Source organism: Haliotis cracherodii, unplaced genomic scaffold (assembly GCF_022045235.1).
Source record: "Haliotis cracherodii isolate W230 unplaced genomic scaffold, xgHalCrac1.p SCAF_5, whole genome shotgun sequence".
Classification (NCBI taxonomy): Eukaryota; Metazoa; Mollusca; class Gastropoda; order Lepetellida; family Haliotidae; genus Haliotis; species Haliotis cracherodii.
The window spans coordinates 61,631,795-61,652,467 of NW_027266308.1; the positions used below are offsets into that span (position 1 = coordinate 61,631,795).

Here is a 20,673-nt window from a genome sequence, read left to right on the forward strand (position 1 = left end):
AATTTCATCGTCTCTGTGTGGTAGTTTCGTGCACAGCATCCTGTCATCCATATGGAAAAATAGGACAGTTTCATGCGTCGGGAAATTCTATTACCAGCCTAAAGAGCACGGGTTGCTGAATAAAACTAAGTGTTGTGCTAAACCAAAACAACAACCACAAGGAAGAGTCTCCGAAATAATTAGTTCATCGACCAGGATACCAATAGGAAGTGTATTGAACGACATTCTACACAGAAGCAAGTGGAAATCAGCCATCGTTTTTCACGACAGTCTGAAAGGTAAATTATAGCACCACACATTTCCTACCAAAGTATTATCTATTATTATTACACGTTTGATGGTTGATTACATATAATTCCATCTTGTGAGGTTTATCATTCGTGCACATTCATAGCTTGATTTGACATTAAAACTTCTACTTGAAGTAGTTTCCTGTTTCAAATATTCATATACCTACACGTGTCCTTATTCTAAGATGTACGTCCTATGATAATATGTGTAGAGAAGACAATATGGACAAATGAAAAACGTTTCGGGTTAACTGTGTCCATATGGAAACGAGTTCAACATTCTGGAAACAGATGCTACGCGTCGCAGCAGTGCCCTTAAAAGCTTTCTGTTTGTGACCTGACAAAGGTTTATCAGTATGACACATATGTTCTCAAAGTAGACCGTATGCTACCATGTGTAGCTAGCGTCATATTACGGCCTGATATATTACTGACTAATGAACAAAAGAACAAGCAATTTAGGCTGCTATGAATAGGCTGAATATGACAGATACAGTGCAACAGTGTGTGTGTGTGTCTGTGTCTGTGTCTGCTTTTACTAGTCCGGACCAATGCCGATTTTGTAGCGCTAGCCTACTGAGATACCATGCCGCAGTTTTAATATGAATGCCCCACTCAGACACAGTATACTGACTCCGAGCCGACCAGTCCTTGTTTAAGCCCCTTAATGCCGAGCGCCAGGCAGGGTAACAACAAGTACCATCTTTTAACGACTTTTAGTATGAGGCGGCGGAGATTGAACCCGGGACCTTCCGCTCTCCGGGTGGAAGCTCTACCACTAGACTGCGGAGGCGCTCGTTTATTGATAGGCATTGAAGTAGGTTCATTGAAGGGCGTCGAGAAGTAGGTGCAAATGCACTGCAACTTGATATTTACCAGCAAGTTCGGTGATAAGTATTTAGAAGTAGGTTCGTGGATGGCTATTTACAACCAGGTGCGGTGATGAGTATTTAGAAGTAGGTTTTTCGATCAGTATTTAGAAGTTCATTAATTGACAATCACATGTAGGACGTTTATACGTATTGTAGAATAAGGTTCAATGATGGGCAATGAAAAGTAAGTTGATAGACAGTTAGAATTTTATAATAAATTCGAAGATTTAAGAATAGCATGATTGATTGACAATCTGGACAAGAATATAGGAATGATATAGATAGGCATGGTAGAAGTGGTTCATTCAAGGGTCTATACTAGGTTGGATTTAGATTCGTTGATTTAGACATTAGAATTACACGTACGAATGATGACAATCTGATATTTGAATAGTTATGGACATTGTCGGAGTGTGTTCATTGATGGACATTAAAATTATACTCACTGCCAGGTAGTTCTGTATTCAGCACAAGGCTCGTTGATAGAAGTTAGAACAAGTTATTTTGAATGACTGAGTGGGAACCTTGTTCGATATTGTAGCTGACCTGGGTTAATTGCTGAATATTTAGAAACGGTAAATGGATACACGATAATAATTTATTGAAATATCATTTTACCTAGGATTGGATTTCCGGGGATAGAATAGGTCCGCTAATACAATAATTGAAGCCTTGGATTCACTTGCAACTGGTGCTGATTAATTAAAACTTTCGGATATTTTATATATTTTCAACCTTATTTGCGGAGGCACTTGTGATTATATTTTATCTAATAACAATGAAATATGTAAATTAAAGTAGTATAGTATAATGTATGAAGGTTTAGTATAGTAGAATAGTATGCAGTTCAGGGATTCAGAGATATTTGCTCATGTGACTTTCATACATCTATTATAGTACCGTACCTGTCATATATTACCATTAACAATGACAGGGTGTATTTTAAGATAGAATGGGTGGTACATAACACATTACGCCAACGTTCCCTGTATGTCGAGCAATATTCCAACAACTCCAGCTTCAGCTTGTACAATCGACCGTTTCCAAGAGTGAGTGAGTGAGAGAGGTGGGTTTAACACAGGGTTGAACAGTATTCCAGTTATATCACGGTGTGTCAGCTTTATATGGAAGGAAATCACGGTTACCACTTTGGTGAAAACAACGAGCACAAACGAGCTGACGTAGAAACCTAATCGGGGCGAACCCGCAGTCATAGGTTTCCGGCGTGCTCCTGAGACGACTGGGCCAACGTACCCCCGCTCTTTCTACTAAGATTTAAAAGGCTACCATTACATCCTTGCTCAAAAGTTGTTTGATCAGGGCCACAGCATTCAAAACCTTAGCGAAGCGTACATATTAGGGTAGCCATTAACACGTGGAGGACATTTCCAAACTGACGCATGCGTGACCAAAACGATGTCCGATGCAATTCCTTACCTTGACCTTTACCGTTGTGTTTCCGTGTTTGTTCGTGATCAGGTGAAAACCTGACATGCCATTTCATATGTTTGTGACGGGTGCTACCGATGGGATACGAGCACAATTCCCCCATTAGATACATACTGAATACATCCGACGCACACTGCTATTGTTTCCTCTGCGATCAATGGAGCGGAGTAGACAGAATTCAGGGTAGAGAGACGTGGAATGGTTTTAACAAAATCCTAACAATGGCTATAATGTCATGTGTGCCTTAACGAAAGTCTGGGTATGAAAACAAATAAAAACTGAGGGAAATAAGGCATTTCGACATATGTATTAAATGTATGGGTACCATTTTTAGCTTTCGCCATCAGTGATGTTTTGGCTTCTATGAATATACTCAAATAGTTAATATAATAATGGTCATTAATACCATTACTTATACTAAATCAGTATCATTTTATCTCGATCTGAGGGTACCCAGGCGTCTATAAGATGAAGAGTCGTGTTCCCTTGTCGTTCCAGGATTCGTGAGCAATAGATTCGAATCACAGATAGGCCCTGATTGTGATAATCCCATTTTAACACCATGTTACATGTATCACTCACTCACTCACTCACTCACTCACTCACTCACTCACTCTCCATAAAATCGGATCGGTTGATGAAGGTTACATATGAAATCGGACACGAATCTGTCGGAAACAGTCCATGTGGCATTTATCACATGATTGATGTACAGGACATAGTTTGTGGATATCAAGAATATAATCCTTTATTTTTATATCCTTATGAACAAGGTGATCAAATATCAATTTACATGTAATTTACAACGAATGCGTGATTACAATTGGGAACGGATGTTATCCATTCTCAGACTGATTATAGCAATCAATTGGACACACATTTGTCATGACAATCCTTCATGCGTGGGGCCAAGACACACGGGCACAATAATAAGGACATACACGTTATATCTATATGTGTAACCATTGAGTGTGTCACTTAACACTACATCTACTGTAAACGTTTGTAAATGTTAGTGACTTGTCATGATTCTCCGGATAGTGGACCCGTGAAGATTTCGGGGTAGAAGGTCTTCAGCAAACCATGCTTGCCGTAAAAGGTGACTATGCTTGTCCAGACTCGATTATTAAAAGACCGCCGTCATATAGCTGGAATATTGCTGAGTGCGGCGTTAAACAACAAACCAACCAACCAACCGGATAATGAGTGAGTGAACCAATCAGGGCCAAACCGGTGTACTTCAAAGTACGTACACTTGAGAAACGGCGTGCTTCAAAGTACGTACACTTCAGAAACGGCGTGCTTCAAAGGACGTACACTTGAGAAACGGCGTGCTTCAAAGGACGTACACTTGAGAAACGGTGTACTTCAAAGTACGTACACTTGAGAAACGGTGTACTTCAAAGTACGTACACTTGAGAAACGGCGTGCTTCAAAGTACGTACACTTGAGAAACGGCGTGCTTCAAAGTACGTACACTTGAGAAACGGCGTACTTCAAAGTACGTACACTTGAGAAACGGCGTACTTCAAAGTACGTACACTTGAGAAACGGCGTACTTCAAAGGACGTACACTTGGGAGACGAACTGCGGCACCTCAAACGAGTGGGCATACCGAGTACCATCCGGATAGCTGTTAATAATTGATTCGTTGTTTCAGATTTCAGACGACTAGGCTACCTTGATTATAGTGATTATCACTTGGCATTGCTAATTGTTTTTCAGATGATGTTGTAACTGAACTTACCTCTGGACCACTTCAGACCAAACTTGCGATGTACCTGGTTGGAAGCAGGGACAACATCAACGACATATTGGCGGAGGCATACACCACTGAGGAAGAAGACAAGAAGAACTTCCTTATAATAGGCAGCATCCGCATCATAAGGCGCGTTCTCACAAGTGTAAGGATTGTACTTAATTAGTGTCAGAATCACAGATAGATAAGCAAATGATTTCCCTTGGAATATTGTTGTATCAAATATATTATTAATGATCCCGTGACTTGGTCCCCAAACATCTGCAACAAGCAGGCAGGAGATGAATTGTAAGTGGTACATATGGTTGTCAAGTGTAGAAATGGGACATTTGGGATGCTAAGTGTCTCTAATTGGACAAAGTTTGATGCTTCATCATCGGAAGTACCTGTTCCCATGGTGTAGATGTTTATAAAATACGATTTTTTGTCAGCGGTGGGAAATACATTGGACAAAGTGTCTGGTTCGCTTACTGATTAATGTAAAAGTCAATTTAGCCTAGTGGGCAGATTGCAAAAAACACAGATGAGCCATGATATTAATCAGCGCAATTTGTCAAAGACAGTTGGACAGAGCTTTTTATTAGTCGATAAAGAGATGACTTCAAACGTATTTTTAGTGGCTCCAGCGTAGGTATACTGACATAAATGTAGATATATTGTGTTCAATGACAATAACTGCATAACTAATGGTCTTGTGATATGATTAATCTAGCGATAGCACATTGCAGTTCCTTAAGCATAATGAGGGAAACTGAGGGATATTTTGAAAACTTCCCTTATCGTATAACCTAAAGCTCCATGTGGATTCAGGGTTAGAACTGGTCCCCAGCCTATGCTGGTCGTGAGAGTTGACTTCATGTATCATAGTTGATTTATGTCATCGTTACCGTGGCTCATTGCTCACAATATCGATTGCTGGACTGTCTTGTCTAGACTATTTGCAGGCTGCTGCATGTACCTGGGTGCTGAGTGCAGCTTTGAACAACAAACAAACACAAACGTATAGCGGAACAAGGAGTATCATATTAAGCGTTGGCGATACATTACAAACGCGTTATTGAATTGGACACGTTAATGTTAAGCCTTGTTTCTGTGTATTTTGCATCAGAACTTAACGTTGCAAGCTTTACTCGGATAAGATCCGACTAAAAATCGGTATCGGGTTTTTGTTGTGATCAGTTTGTCACCGGACAAGGTACTGATCATTGCTGACTTACGCAATTAGACAGATAATTTTCTGTGATATCAGAGATGAAGCTTAATGAAGTAGTTAGATATTGTCACAGTACATTTTGCTTGTTGTACTAGCCGACTAAAATGGCGATTGCGTGTTATCGTATGTAGGCGTGGAGCGATGATTTGTCACGGGATTGTCGCAAATATTTACAGGGCGTCTTGGTAAAGATTCTTTAAAACCATTACTTCTCTAAGTCAGAACGAAGCTGGTTGTCAGCATAGAGATAAATCTTTTGATGACTTCTCCCTGGAAAGACATTTAACTCAAGTATCTTTTGTTCAAGTCGCGTTACCCATGTTCAAGCAGTGAGAAGGATATTTACTCAAGCAAGTCGAAAATACCAGAAGAAAGGTCACAGAAATAAAGCAAATTAGAAAACCTAAGCATATATAATTTGAAATTTTTTGACAAAAAGTAGATTTATCAACTGTGTGCGGAAGCACGTGAACACTACTGAAGGTAACCAGTTTAACAGCCATCAAACACAGAATATCGAAAATATACCTTGGAGTCATCTATTGTGTACACATATATGTATAACCACATGTAGATGATAGAGAGCATATCCAGAGAATATTAATTAACCATGCATGTACCTGAGAATGTTAAGTATCCATTCATGTAGATAGGGAGCAATACTAATACCTTCATAAGACTCCAGGAAGACAGTAGTATCCAGTAGATGTTTAGCCCAACTGATGGGATTATATATACCCCGAGCCTATTAAAACTACAAATACAGCCAACCGCTAGAACGGCTCATCGTGCTGATTGTCTGACTTGTACATGTAATATAAATTGGAGAGTGGCGGGTGACAGCCGGCTGATGGTTTTAAGTGTGATCGGATGCCGATCAATGCCTTGTGTTTGTTAGCACGATGCAAACTGAGTGGTGGGTTTTTGTGGTAGGAACGTATCAAATACATTTTTCATAAATATATTATCTGGTAGACTTATGAATTTACCATTAAAAAGGGAATTTCAAAACAGTCGTAAAGTTGAGTTTTTGAGTGCATGTGGTAGCAATTAAGAAGTTTAAATATTAATCTGATTATCCTTTATTGCAAGACAGTAACATTGGACCTGTGTTGAGGCGAGAAGTCAGTAGTACTTCAACGTGTACTGCGGCGCGCAGTAACCCATAAATCTAATATGGAACAGACAAAAGACCAGCGGTGTACGATGGCCTCCATGTACATTGAGCTACGTCATATTTACATACCCAAGTTCCATTAAAGTTTTTTAATTAGGTTTTTGGTGATTTCGTAGCTCCCAAATTCCAATACGGTGCATTTATAAAATGATGGAATATAATGATATAGTCGGAATCGTACACGATTCTACTTTTACCAGATATTCTTTGTAATTATGGAAATAGTTTTGTCTCTTTTGTCTTGTAAAGGTTCCACTGTCACTTTAACTAGAGTTATGTAACAGGATCGGATCATGTAGCCATGGGGGGACTGGTAACTTACATGTAGGTCATAGGGAATAATGAATTTGGAATGACGTTTTGTATGTACCCCGACCATTGTGGACAATGTAGTGATCACACCTGATACCAACAAAACACTCAGTGACTCAGATACATTACAGTGTGTCGATGTAGGAGGATATGTTTTAGATGTCTACTGCAGTGACCCATAAGGGACATGGAGTCTGTTTTTCAATATTTTGATCTTTCACTTACTTTTATCGTAACCCTTTGCAAATAAACACAATTCGTCATACAACTATGTGATAAATCATATATAAAAACAACCGAAACCATGGAAAATGTACTTCAAGTAGCTATTGAATCGCTGAGATGTGAAGCGAAAATGCCAAAAACTAAGATGGGAATGTCAAAAACAAAAACGAAAATGTCAAAAACAAAAGCGAAAATGTCAAAAACTAAAATGAAAATACTGAAAAGTATTTCCAACGCGGTGGAAATACTTATTTATGGGCCACCGTAGTCTACCACCTTTGTAAACGATGTATTTTGATCCAATTAAGCAGTTTTACTTAAACATTCATAACCATGAATCTTCAATATTTCTATGTGTTTCCCATTTTCCAACAGTGAATATGATATGTTCCGTTAACTATATACGCCATGCAGAGGCCGAAGACCATGACCATGCGTCTATCCCTATTCGTGGTTAGATAGTGATATATAGTTCCCAATTAGTTCACGCTATTTTCCAGGCTTCCACAATGGACGACAGATCGACAGGGATAATATCTCTGACATCGTGGATTGTGGTGTTACCAGCTGCACATCGTCATGTCGTGGAAGACATATCTCCACTCCTCGATAACGTAGTCGTTGTCAGCTATCCGGAAATATTTGACACGTCATCGTGGAAGGTAGCTATAGTATAACGTTTTATGACATTCTTGTGATTCAGCATTAAGCATCATGTCAACAATATCACGTCGGCTGAAATTGTTTGAGTCAGGACATCACCACCAATGTTCGCCCGGAAGGAAACCGGAATAACGAGGTTTCACTACAGTTGAAACATGTGTTGAAAATGGCTCATGGGACAACAATTTCCTCTGCCCTATGCTGTTTATGTAAAGATGACCGATGGGATCAGTGTAGAATGAGGCTAATGGTTTTCTGATCAGGTTATGCTTCGTGGTTGATGTGACTCATTAATTGATCATGGTTTTCTTCACTTGTATGCCTCTCCAGATTCAATTATGTACATGCATCCTTGGTACAGCAAGTATATTTCAGACGCTCACTCGCTCACTTATATGTAGATCTAATATTGAACAAAGATGTAACTTTCATATTCAGTTTTTTTATGTGTCCCTCTCTTTGGCTCTATAAGCTCTGGATAAGTATAAAAAGATGCAATTAGCACTGTGATGACAGTTGATGAATAATTATTAAATAACGGGTAATCGGGGGAGTCAGTGGTCGAAGCCTAAAAAATTGCAATGCAGTGTTGTATCCATTGGTCGAACCAGAATCGTTGGTTGTGATTTGCCCTTGATTATAATATTTGGTTTAAAAACACAATGCCAGGAAGTGGATCAAAGTCGGAAATACTCTACGACTTGTGTCAATTCTAGTGTTCTTCTCTTTGTAAGCTGTTTCAACGTGACATACTTAAATTCCGTTCAAAGTGTCGCCAAACCCATCTCACTGAATATTATGTGACTCCATCGACTGAAAATACAAACGTTTTTTGCAGGTCGTGTCATCCCTCTGTGACACATTGGAACCAGCGAGACAGAACGACACAGCAATGACATCACACCAGGTAGAAAGGACTGTAATGGGTTTTCAAATGATTATACAAATGAAACTGGAATCTAAAAATGTAAAACCGGTAATGTACTATTGATTTACACGAATAGTTTATTTATATTGGGAGACTTATATGCATGTGGAGAATAAATACAAACAACATATATGTTTGTAAGCGATGCATATTAGATTGTCTTGAAATGAGCTTCTGACATATACTGTAGGGTTACAGCGGCTCGGCATAAAAACGAGGTGAATCAGTAATTATGGACAGAAAAAAGGAAGTAAAACAATTATCTGCGTAGCGACAACAGAACAACATATTCCCAGTACCCAATGATAGTTTTTGGGATAATAGAACATCAGATCTACCTTACCCAATAATAGCTGTAGAGCCAACAGGTAAACAGATCCCCAGTGTCAAAAGATAGTTGTAGAGTCATTGTCACAACAAATCTCCGGTTCCCAATGATAGTTGTAGGGTCATTGTCAAAACAAATCCCCGGTTCCCAATGATAGTTGTAGGGTCATTGTCACAACAGGTCCCCGGTTCCCAATGATAGTTGTAGGGTCATTGTCACAACATGTCCCCGGTTCCCAATGATAGTTGTAGGGTCATTGTCACAACATGTTCCCGGTTCCCAATGATAGTTGTAGGGTCATTGTCACAACATGTCCCCGGTTCCCAATGATAGTTGTAGGGTCATTGTCACAACAGGTCCCCGGTTCCCAATGATAGTTGTAGGGTCATTGTCACAACATGTCCCCGGTTCCCAATGATAGTTGTAGGGTCATTGTCACAACATGTCCCCGGTTCCCAATGATAGTTGTAGGGTCATTGTCACAACATGTCCCCGGTTCCCAATGATAGTTGTAGGGTCATTGTCACAACAGGTCCCCGGTTCCCAATGATAGTTGTAGGGTCATTGTCACAACATGTCCCCGGTTCCCAATGATAGTTGTAGGGACACAAGGACCACAGGTCTCCATTGCCTAAGGGTAGTTTTATGGATATTAGGACACCAATTAACCAGTGCCAATCATAGCTGTAAGGACGATGGAACAACATATCCACAGTGCCCAATGATAGTTGTAGGGACAATAGGAAAAAAGATACCGAGTACCCAATGATAGTTTTAGATACAATGGGACGTCAAATACCCGGTGCCATGTGATAGCTGAAGGAAAATAAAACAACAGATACACAATATCCAATGACAGTTGTAGCTGCAATTGGACAACAAATGATGCTTGTATGAGCAATATAAATATCCAGGACCCAAACAGATCCCAGTACCCGATGGCAGTTGTTTGGACAATAGGACAACAGATCTCTGGTGCCCAGTTATGTACACTCAGAATGAACGATACCTTGGACTGCCAGTCCAGTTCCACCTGCCTTTTACCAAAATGATGCCCGATGCAATACTTTCTTTTCACTCTATGTTCTAGTGTTGAATATTTGACAACCTTTGCATGTGTTTTTATGACGAGTGCCACCGGTGGGATAGGATACGCTCGCTTTTTAGGGAACATCTGGGGTCATCACTGTTTGATAGTGGTTCATAAATACATGCTCGGGGTGTTGTCGGAATCCTTCGACTGACTCTGCTTTAGTAGACATGTGTTATGATTATGGAAAAAGTATTGTTGCTGTATAGTTACATGTCGCCGTTCTTTATTCCAGAACACAACATCAAGTCTCTGGAATGGGACGATACACACACTGCTTTACAAGGACCACGGTCGGATGTTGAGCCTGGTTGGTCAGTTCGATCTAACGGGGGACACCCATTTAAATAGGGAGTTGTTTCCTAACCTAAAGACGGGATTTAATGGACGCCAACTCACAGTCTCAACTAAGGAGGTTGGTAGTGTTTAATTAACGTTAGTCCACTTAGTCCATCTTGATAAATGGAAATAATCAAACAATGGACAGCGTAACATAATTTGACAGCCATGCATGGCATCAATAATGAATACAAACATGTTTAATAAAAAATACGTCACCCACAAGTTGATTACTTGTACAACTATCATGTCTGGTAGATGGACATGGTTAAATTAAGGACAGGTTTTCCCCGATTATGGTTCCACATTTAGGTTTGTCAGCTGACACTCCGTGATATAACAGGAATACTGTAAAAAACGGCCATAAACCCAACACACTCACTCACACACATTTGTTCTATAAAATATTATTAAAATTAGAAATGTTAAACTGTTTTAGTACCACCAATCGAGCAGTACATTTTTGTGTATTCTGAAAATATCTTTCACAACCACAGAGATTTATTCAATACTCTTGTGAAAATGGTACAGATACAATTTGTGTTTCAGTACGCCCCCTTCGTGCGAATACTACGAAATGGTTCCAATGTTGAATTCGTCGGACTGTGCGTAGATCTCCTTTCGAATGTTGCTGAAGCACTAAATTTCACGTGAGTTATAAAAATAAGTCACAAGAATATAATGATAATGCTTTATTTAACCAAGATAATATATTTCGAAAACGTGAGCGTCACTTTCCGCGAAGCTATTTTGATGCCATTGTTACCTCTCCTCGTTCGTGTAATCGTGAAGGGACGGTGTTGTTGTTGTTCAAGTGGTTGTCGCTATGTTAGCACTCCTGGGTCCGTTTTCTCACATGGTTACCGGAGGACATTTGTGACGTCACCCGCCGTGGTATTGCTGGAATATTGCTTTAGCGGTATCAAACAATACGCACTAATTCACAAACTAATTATTGAACTAATCAACTGCAACATGGGAGATGTAACATGAAGTCGATAACGTTCCAACAAAGGAAAGACTTCAAGTACACAGATTATACAATGCATTCTTGACGTGGGTATTATTGTTGCAATACAATTTCCCATCGCAACGAGAGTGATATCCATTCAAGGTATTAATTATATATTGCTGTTGCGATACAATTTCCCATCTCAATAAGAGTTATATCCATCCAAGGTATTAATTACTTATCCTCTACAGCAGTTGATGTCGATGATTATGAATAACATGTTTATCGTTTTGTTTTGCCATCTCTCCTGAAATTGGATTGGTATAATTGACTCCAAAACCGGAAACGAGACACAAAATGAAATTCAGAATAAGTGACTACGATCAGGAGCGGATAGGATCAAGCGCATGTAATATTTATAAACAAATGTATGAAATATAATTTCCTTAACATTCAAACATTAGATAATCACATCCTCTGAAACTTGTTGATGCATGATGGCAAAGAGTAGACATATGCCTTTAGCAAATTAAAATATTATCCACACAGTTCATGATACTGTTTGAAAGGATTGGATTTGTGCAAAAAAAGATGACAGCTCATTTCAGTAAATGCAAAGTGAAGCATAATCGCACCTTTTAATCGCTTTCTTGTTTGATCAGTTGTAATCAATAATCGAGTCCGGTCAAATGAAGAGATGATGTTATGCCTTCCTACTGAGTCATCGTTGGGTCACCCTGGTTCAAACACAATACCCATTAACATATGTCTCTGATATTGTGTCCTACATTCGCTCACAAGTGTAGCCAGTTCGGAAACAAAGGAAATCTCTGAAATCGAGAGAGATCGCCATATTTAACTTTCATTCGCGTATTTGTCGTGCTAAAAGCATAATTTCGTTCGTGTAAAGGATAATGGAGATTTGACAAGCACGAATATCTATATTCTTTTACACCTGATGAAATCACTTGTTTATATTATATATTACACGCACGGGTAGATGTTTAGTATGTTTATTGTACCTAATAAAGTCGATATATTTAATTCAATATCATTGATACAGATATGAAATTTTGGAGGTCGATCGTCACATGTTGTCGTTGTACGAAGGCATTGAAAACTGTTCGTTGTCATGTCACATAAGGCCACAAGGCTGCGATGAACTGTGTGTATCGGTCCCAAAGGCGGCAAGTGGTGTTGTGGTGGACGTTGAAGTGGCGTGCAACAGGCAACGGCGATTCCCCTCTTTGGATATGTCCTTTGGCGATGTTCCGATCTTCAGCGCTGAGTCTAGGCATTATCGAACTTGAAAAATGTTGACAATTGAATGACAAATTATTGGCTTATGTTTGCCTTTTTAAAGCCACTACTACGAGTTACGAATGACAAAACTTGCACGTACAGTTTGCTTTATTGGTTTCCTCCATAACATTTTTTAACAAGTTTGAAATCAATGCCGTTTGAGACGTTTCAAAGCGACAATAGCTGCGTTTTGACGCACCCTTTGTCCAATATTAGGCCACGAACATTTTCGAATAACATATATCCAATTTAAATACCGGATTTTATATAATTAATTATATATCAAATATATATATATACATATATATAGTATTGTTATCAGACGGCCTCCGTGGTCTAGTGGTAGAGCGTCCGCCCGAAGAGATGAAGGTCTGGCCGGCCGCGTCATACCATAAGACATTAAAAGATAGTACAGTAACTTGTTTTTACCCTGTCTGGCGCTCGGCATTACTGGACTAAAAAATGGACTGGTCGGCTCGGAGTCAGTGTACTGTGTCTGAGTGGGGGTATTCATGTTAAACTGCGGCATGGTATCTCAGTGGACTAGCACTATAAATCGGCATCAGTCCGGTCTAGTACAAACAGCCACACACACACACGTGCATGCACGTCGCTTTATTAGTGCAATGATCTTGGACGCGACCTTAAATCCAATTTCACCTCACCTGTTGTTATTGGTGATGGTATTATCATTATTATTATTATTATTATTGTTAGTAGTAGTAGTAGTAGTAGTAGTAGTAGTAGTAGTAGTAGTAGTAGTAGTAGTAGTTCAACGCTACATAAACATATGTCAAATTGAGTGTATGAAAGACAAATCTTTCTCAGAAACAAAACACACACCACAACATCACCAGTGCACTCACTTATAAATCTGAATCTTTCCTTTAACCAGTTAACTCATGTAAAGGTTTGAGGGGTTCGGTAAGCAGAGCTAATGGTACCTGACTGATGGTTTAATAGGTACAGACTCACAGAGCCCCCGGACGGTGAGTGGGGGACCTTTCAGAACGATTCCTGGAATGGGCTGATCAGACAAGTACAATTCAAGGTAACACAGTTAAGGAGCTGGTAGTGATCTGATATTAAAGATACCATTATCTTTAATTGTTGTAATTACTGCCGTTATTCATTGTGCTGCAATTAGATTGAGTTCTTGGTGGATAACATGATACATGTATGAGGCCCTAAACCATCGTTCAAAATGTTACACATCGCCTAGGAAACAACACCAACAATGCAATGGTTTCCCCAGAGATATATTATCTGTTTGTCAACATTAAGCATGCACAACGGTGCAGTGGTACTGTTTTTAAATGAAACAAAATGAATGCATATGCACTGCTGTGCTTTACAAGGAATAAAAAAAACGAGTTGTGTTAGAATTTGCATTAGCAACCACGCGACTATTGATTAAATCAGGCACTGGATGCTTTCATTAGTTCGAGACATGACGCTGTCATTAACAACTCGTATACGGGAAGTGATACACAGGTTAGCGAGTGGATGTTGGTTTAAAAACCTTTGTGGTGCGTGCTCGGTGTTTCGGGGTAACTATAGATTAACGGAATAGAAGATCAGCAAATTATACCCAGTGTTTAGTTCAAACCAGAGTGAGTTTAACACTCCTCTGAATATTATGATTTCATTTACACCACTTCGAGTCATCACGTTTATTAGTGAAGCCGACTGGAAAGTACATGCAAATGTTGTTTAAAAGCCCGGATCATAATCAAGGATAAATGGATGTACAAAGCTCAGACCAGTGGCTCCTATCACAACGAAGGGGTCCAAGCCGCTGAGCAAATGATCCTAAACATGCTTGAAAGCTAAGAAACACAGCAAAAAAACTATCTTAATTGTGTGAGAAAAATAAGAAGGGGTTGGTTTGTTTGTTCACAGTTTTACCCATCTATATTTATCACCCGCTTCCAAATTTGACATATGCAATACAATATCAGACAACCTCACGAATGTGTATTTTATACAAATTGTAGAACTGATCGCGACGAATGCATGAATACATCATGGTCAATGTCCACAGGAGGTGGACATGGTTTTGGCCCCACTGACCGTTCGAGAAGATCGAGAAACTGTGATGGATTTCACGTACCCATACTTCCACGATGCTGCAGGCGCCATCTTTAAAAGACCCGGATTGAGACGCTGGGCGACGCTACTGAAACCCTTCAAGTGGGAAGTTTTGGTGTGTCTCGGGACAGTTGTTCCTGGTTTGACACTGCTGTTATATGTAATGGAGAACGAAAGAAGGAAACACATAGCTAAACGTCAACAGAGAAAAGAAGACGATCGGGTTGCAGAAGACTCATTTTGGTATATATGGGGAATATTTCTGAAGAACGGTATGTATGCAGGGCGAAACACATCTGTTGGTAGCGTAAGTTTGTCCGTGCATTATGCCAATTCAATCATTTACGCGATAATTCAACCAAACTTACAAGGAAGTGTTTTCACTATTCGTGTGTTCGTGCAATACGCAGAGAAGACCTTCAGATCCCCTTGCATGTTGTCAAATCCACCTAAAATGGTGTTCGAGTGGTCAGACTCTTTGACCAGGCTGGTTGTATGTTATCGTTCCTTGATGACGTGGGTCGTACTCATGTTTCAACAAGCTTCTTCCCAGTCTTCGTTACCCCCGTCATGCCAAACGAATGCAACAGTGTATTTACCTGTTCAGTGAAGGTGTTTCATTTCGTCCCAGTCAATAACCAACACCGCCTCCTTGGCATATAATGTCTGCTAATGGATATATGGACATTATTAACAGGACGCCGCGATGCTGCTGTCTATATTGTCCACTCACTCAATCGTTTATGTAACATTTAGGTGTATTGTCTGATTATTCAACACAGTGTAACGTGCAAGTACGAAAAGGGTACGTTAATTTGATCTTCAACATATAACCTTTACCGGGTGCAGTTAAGCGTTTTCAAAACTGAACATTGAACGCTAGCATGTACCTCTGGACATATGTCCTTGTATATCATGAATACATACATTATTCATGCTAATTCAAAAACTCCAACATACATTCAGCGCTTATCATGCTGAATTCCACACATGGGTACAATGTGTGAAGCCCATTTCTGGTGTCCCCCGACGTAATATTGCTGCAATATTGCTTTTTGTTTGTTTATTTGTTGTTTAATGCCGCACTCAGCAATATTCCAGCTATATGACGGCGGTCTGTAAATAATCGAGTCTGGATCAGGCAATCCAGTAATTGATATCATGAGCATCGATCCGCGCAATTAGGAAACGATGGCATGCATCAACCACGTCAGCGAGCCTGACCACCCAATCCCGTTATTCGCCTCTTCAAGCGTAGTCCCCTATTATGGCAAGCATGGGTTGCTGAAGACCTCTTCTACCCCAGGTCATAACGCATAAAACCATACTAACTCCCTGTAATACTTTGTCCATAATGTATGGCGAAATGTCTACTTTCATTCCCAATTAGAGATATACCTTTCCAAACGGTGATAAACTCGAGTTTAAACCGGCATTACGCTTTCCAAGCGTCCGATTAAGTGGTCTGTTGTGTAATCAACGTGATCATCCATATAGCCTATCGTAACCGTTATTCATATCATACAGTTATCAATAAATTATGTGATCACGGTTACTTTAAGCTCATATGTAATAATGTACTTCTCAACACTGCATAGGGATACTGATATGTTTCGACAGATACTTCTATGTATTAGCATTTGTAAGTAGAAATATCCCTATCAAAGGCATGCTCATCGTTACATATTTAATGCTTTCAGGAAGCCACGACCAGCCGATGACAATCAGTGGCAGAGTCCTGGTGTCATTTCTCTCTTTGTTCTGCATCGTGGTATCAGCTGCCTACAGCGGGAACCTCATAGCGTTTCTGACCATATCTCGGGAGACCGTACCTTTCAAGACTTCCCGGGAGATGGCTGAACAGAGCCAGTATAGATGGGGGACAATTAACGGTAGTTTATGGCAGCTGCAGATAGCGGTAATTACTCATAATATTCTCATTACAGCTGAATAAAGGCGATAAAACCCTTTCGTTAGCCACAAGATATATCTGGTAAATTCAGAGTCGATTTACGATTCTGACTGTATTGTTGGTTGTATCCTATGAGTGTGTGCCTATATTTCAGTAAATAATATTACATTAGAATTGGTGTTTAGATTAGTTTATTGTTATGTTTTGGCTTTGTGCATTATCGATAATGTTAAAATACGTTACTGACATGAAATTCGTCAACATTTTCTCTTATCTTATATATCCCCACAATGTCAGTGTCTAACGTGTCTAAATAGTTATTTTCGTTGTCAAAGAGAATATGTAGAGCGAAACAATACAGTAGAGGAAAGTAATGTTGTCGGTGTTCGTGGCGTGTGCCATTTGCGGGGCAGAATACGCACTACATTTACTCGACCTCCTGGTATCATCATATTTCTAAGGAATATGGAAAAAGTTCCGTCGCTTATATTTGAAAAGTTTATTCAGACAAAAAGACTTTTAGGGATAGTGAGAAATTATTTGACTCAATTTTAAGAGAAATATAATAAATAAGCCTGTGATTATTATTGTTACACCATTGTCATCAATTTGAAACCGCAGAGCAGATTTCATGTGAGTGAGCATCTCTGACAGACAGAAAAATCGACGTGGGCTACGGTTTCAGTAATACGATAGTGTGTCGTAATTTAAGGATATAAACAAGCTATCGATTAATACGTGTGATATAGTCGATATCCCAGTTCTGTGAATCATGAATACTCGTATAATTGTAAAACGATACTACTAAAATTGTTTAAACAAGAACTACTACATCGCTTAGTACAATCTACAACAGTTCACCTGCTACTGCTACTACTACTACCACTACTACTACTACTACTAGTACTACTGATGTAATTCCCCGCTCTAGTTTAATTTTAATGTCATGCGTGTTATGCACACTTTATTATTATCATACATATGCCTTTAAATGGGTTTGGCTTGGCTTGTGACATGACAACAACCATAAAATATTTGGTTTCAGAATTCGAACCAGAGCGACTTTCAGAAGCTGTGGCAGGGGATCAGAACCTTCAGCGAGTCTGACCCGGATGTTCTCGCACCATTCTCCAAGATCCACAAGAAGAAGGTGGAAGGTGGCAACTATGTGTTCTTCTCTGATAGGTGAGATTATCATGGCTGTTTGCGACCAGCTTTGTACCCGCGTAGGAACAGTGTTACATTGCAGCCGCTTTGTAGCTGTCTTCGGCAGATGTATTTAAATTGTGTTGATGTATAGGTAACTTATAATAACTTTACTTATGACTGGGAGCGAGTTTGGGTTAACGCTTCTTTGAAGGTCTTTCCGGTGTAACACAACATGTCAGCTTGGTGTTGACGATAAGCCCGATATTTGCTTGAAATGTTATGATGAATATCGATCAAGCGGTTTATTTACCTGAGGTACTGTTCAGGGTCGGCGGGGGAACCCTCGTGACTGAAGCGTTCGTTCGACACACCAATTCGCCGGTGCCACCCCTACAAAGCTAGAATAAATGTGAAAGACATGATAAACGCTGGTACATTATTATGTAAACATTTGGTGTATATATTTATGTAAACGTCGTGTATATGGGCCAGTAGCCCTCATACGAAAGAAAGACTTGACTTGGCTCTAATATGTGTGAAGCCCATTTCTGGTGTCCCCCCCCCCCCCCCCCCCATCGTGATTTGGCCCTCGTACGAAATACAGGCTTGAGTTGGCTACAATAAGTGTGGAGCCCATCTGTGGTGTCCCCCGCCGAAATCTGATAGAAGCAGCATAGACCCAAACTTACTCAATACTTCCCAATCCGGCAGGTCTGTGATGGAAATATGGGTTCAGGAGAACTGTCAACTTACACTACTGGAGGAGACATTCAGACAGATTACCTACGGCATGGGTCTCCCCAACCACTCCCCCTACCGCGACGTGTTTTCCAATGTGTGAGTATCCATTTATCAAAAAGAATTGCCTCCCAGACGATGTCGCTTTACTGAGATCAAGCGATCACTGCTGTGAGATATCGCTGCAATAAAATTGCATCACAATGCTTTGCAGACCACTGTGACATTTGTGATCCACTGTGATAGGCTTCATGACTAATAGCTCTGCTAATGTTGCTGGTCAGCAGTATTTTCTACACTAAAACGTTGCTTATTACTGTCTACAAACAGAACATGTTGGAAGAATAATGTTGGATGATAAATAAAATTTCATCCTTGTGTCTTTGATATGAAATATATCAACACTCGTCGATAAAAGCTGAAAACTTCTCATCAAGCCTCGGAGCTTTACACTTGTATCGACGCGTGTAGAAATATTTGATATCAAAAGACAATCGAGTGAGATTCACTACTTCTGAAAAGGTCATGGAGACTCGTTGTGCACCAATGCAGCGGACATAACATGTTTGAGGCCTGTGTTTGAATTCGAACGAAGGACCCTCTGATCCAAGGTGGGAGGTCTTGTCCATCGGAGCAAAGACATTAACCTCACCAGCAAAATGACATGGTGATGATGTTATCAGTCGGATGACTCCACGCCAGCTGCACAAATCATATTCACCATAACAATAATGAACCTGTCAATGCTGTGGGCGTATCTTTCCGCGTGCATATCTTCTCACGTGTCCTTATTACATTTGTCAAATAGCATGGTTGAAATTGTTGTTTTAAGTCCAATTCACATCCTATGTGTAATATGTTACATGAAGTGATTGTGAATATCTGCGCTATCACACTTATATGGTATTCCTTATTGACTTGCCATTGCATGTGTTTGTGACGGGTGCCACCGATGGGGCAGGGTGAACTTTGAATTTCTACTATTTGATAGTGATTCATAAACGCTTGCTTATGATGTAGTCGGAGTCGTACAATCGACTCTGCTTTATTTATTTTGGATATGGAATGGGTTTTGTCGCTTTATTTACACATATCACTTTTTCTTTTTTCTGCAAAGTCTGATGAAGTTCGAAAAGGCGGGTCTCCTTAGTTTGTTGAGAAGAAAGTGGTGGCCAGGTGATGAGCACTGTGAAGACAACGTGAAAGTGAACACCCGTGTGGTCGAGTTAGAAGACTTACAGAGTGCATTTTATGTGCTCCTCATTGGACTCTTCCTGGCATTCCTTATTTTGGTTCTGGAAAATGTTCGGGTCATTATTGTGGAAATGAATAAAAGGTTATCGTTGAAAATGAACATCAAACAGACGACCCGTTTTAAATCATGAAAACGGCAATATGGATGTATTAGTGTAATCAGCATTGTTAAATAGGCCCAATGAACCAGCCAACAATAGGCGTGTGGCCTGAATTGAACCTATTCAGCTGTGTTTTTGACGTGTGCCCGACAAAGAACCTATTCAACAGTGCTGAAGACAACGAGAAGAAGAAATGTAGTTATTTAAGCAGCTCTAAAACTGTGTTCTCTGTGAACACTACTTCTGAATGATTTCTTAAACATAATATTACTCGTAATCATAACGCAAAGAGCTGTAACTGTTGCGGCCTGTGTGTGTTCCTCGTGTTTCGCTATGATGCAATGTGTAAATATACTTAGGGACTGATATCTGACGAATATTCAAACATATGTCAACTTACTTTTTTACTCTAAACATCCAGGATGATGGTCCAACACATTTTGATATACATGTAATTGACCTTTTTTATCAATCGCGTCCGTTTTGTAATGGTAATTTCCTCTGGTATACGGTAATAATGCAAATGGAT

General features: G+C 39.8%; 2 protein-coding genes across 2 annotated transcripts in view; one reads left to right on the forward strand and one right to left on the reverse strand.

The window, feature by feature from the left end:
- LOC139443969 (glutamate receptor ionotropic, delta-1-like) overlaps positions 1-4,432 on the reverse strand; it is a 33,724-nt gene extending 29,292 nt beyond the window's left edge. Inside the window, exon 1 of the mRNA XM_071224858.1 lies at positions 4,359-4,432. The gene's annotated coding sequence lies outside the window, so the exon portion shown is untranslated. The remainder of the gene's footprint in view (positions 1-4,358) is intronic.
- On the forward strand, positions 223-20,174 carry LOC139443970 (glutamate receptor ionotropic, delta-1-like). The gene is made up of 12 exons (XM_071224859.1): positions 223-278; positions 4,337-4,515; positions 7,798-7,959; positions 8,799-8,867; positions 10,542-10,721; positions 11,195-11,295; positions 13,863-13,950; positions 14,944-15,262; positions 16,691-16,908; positions 17,948-18,087; positions 18,763-18,888; positions 19,907-20,174. The coding sequence occupies exons 2-12, from the start codon at positions 4,387-4,389 to the stop codon at positions 20,172-20,174; spliced, it is 1,800 nt and encodes a 599-aa protein (XP_071080960.1). The 5' UTR covers positions 223-278; positions 4,337-4,386.
- The last annotated feature ends 499 nt before the right edge of the window (positions 20,175-20,673 follow it).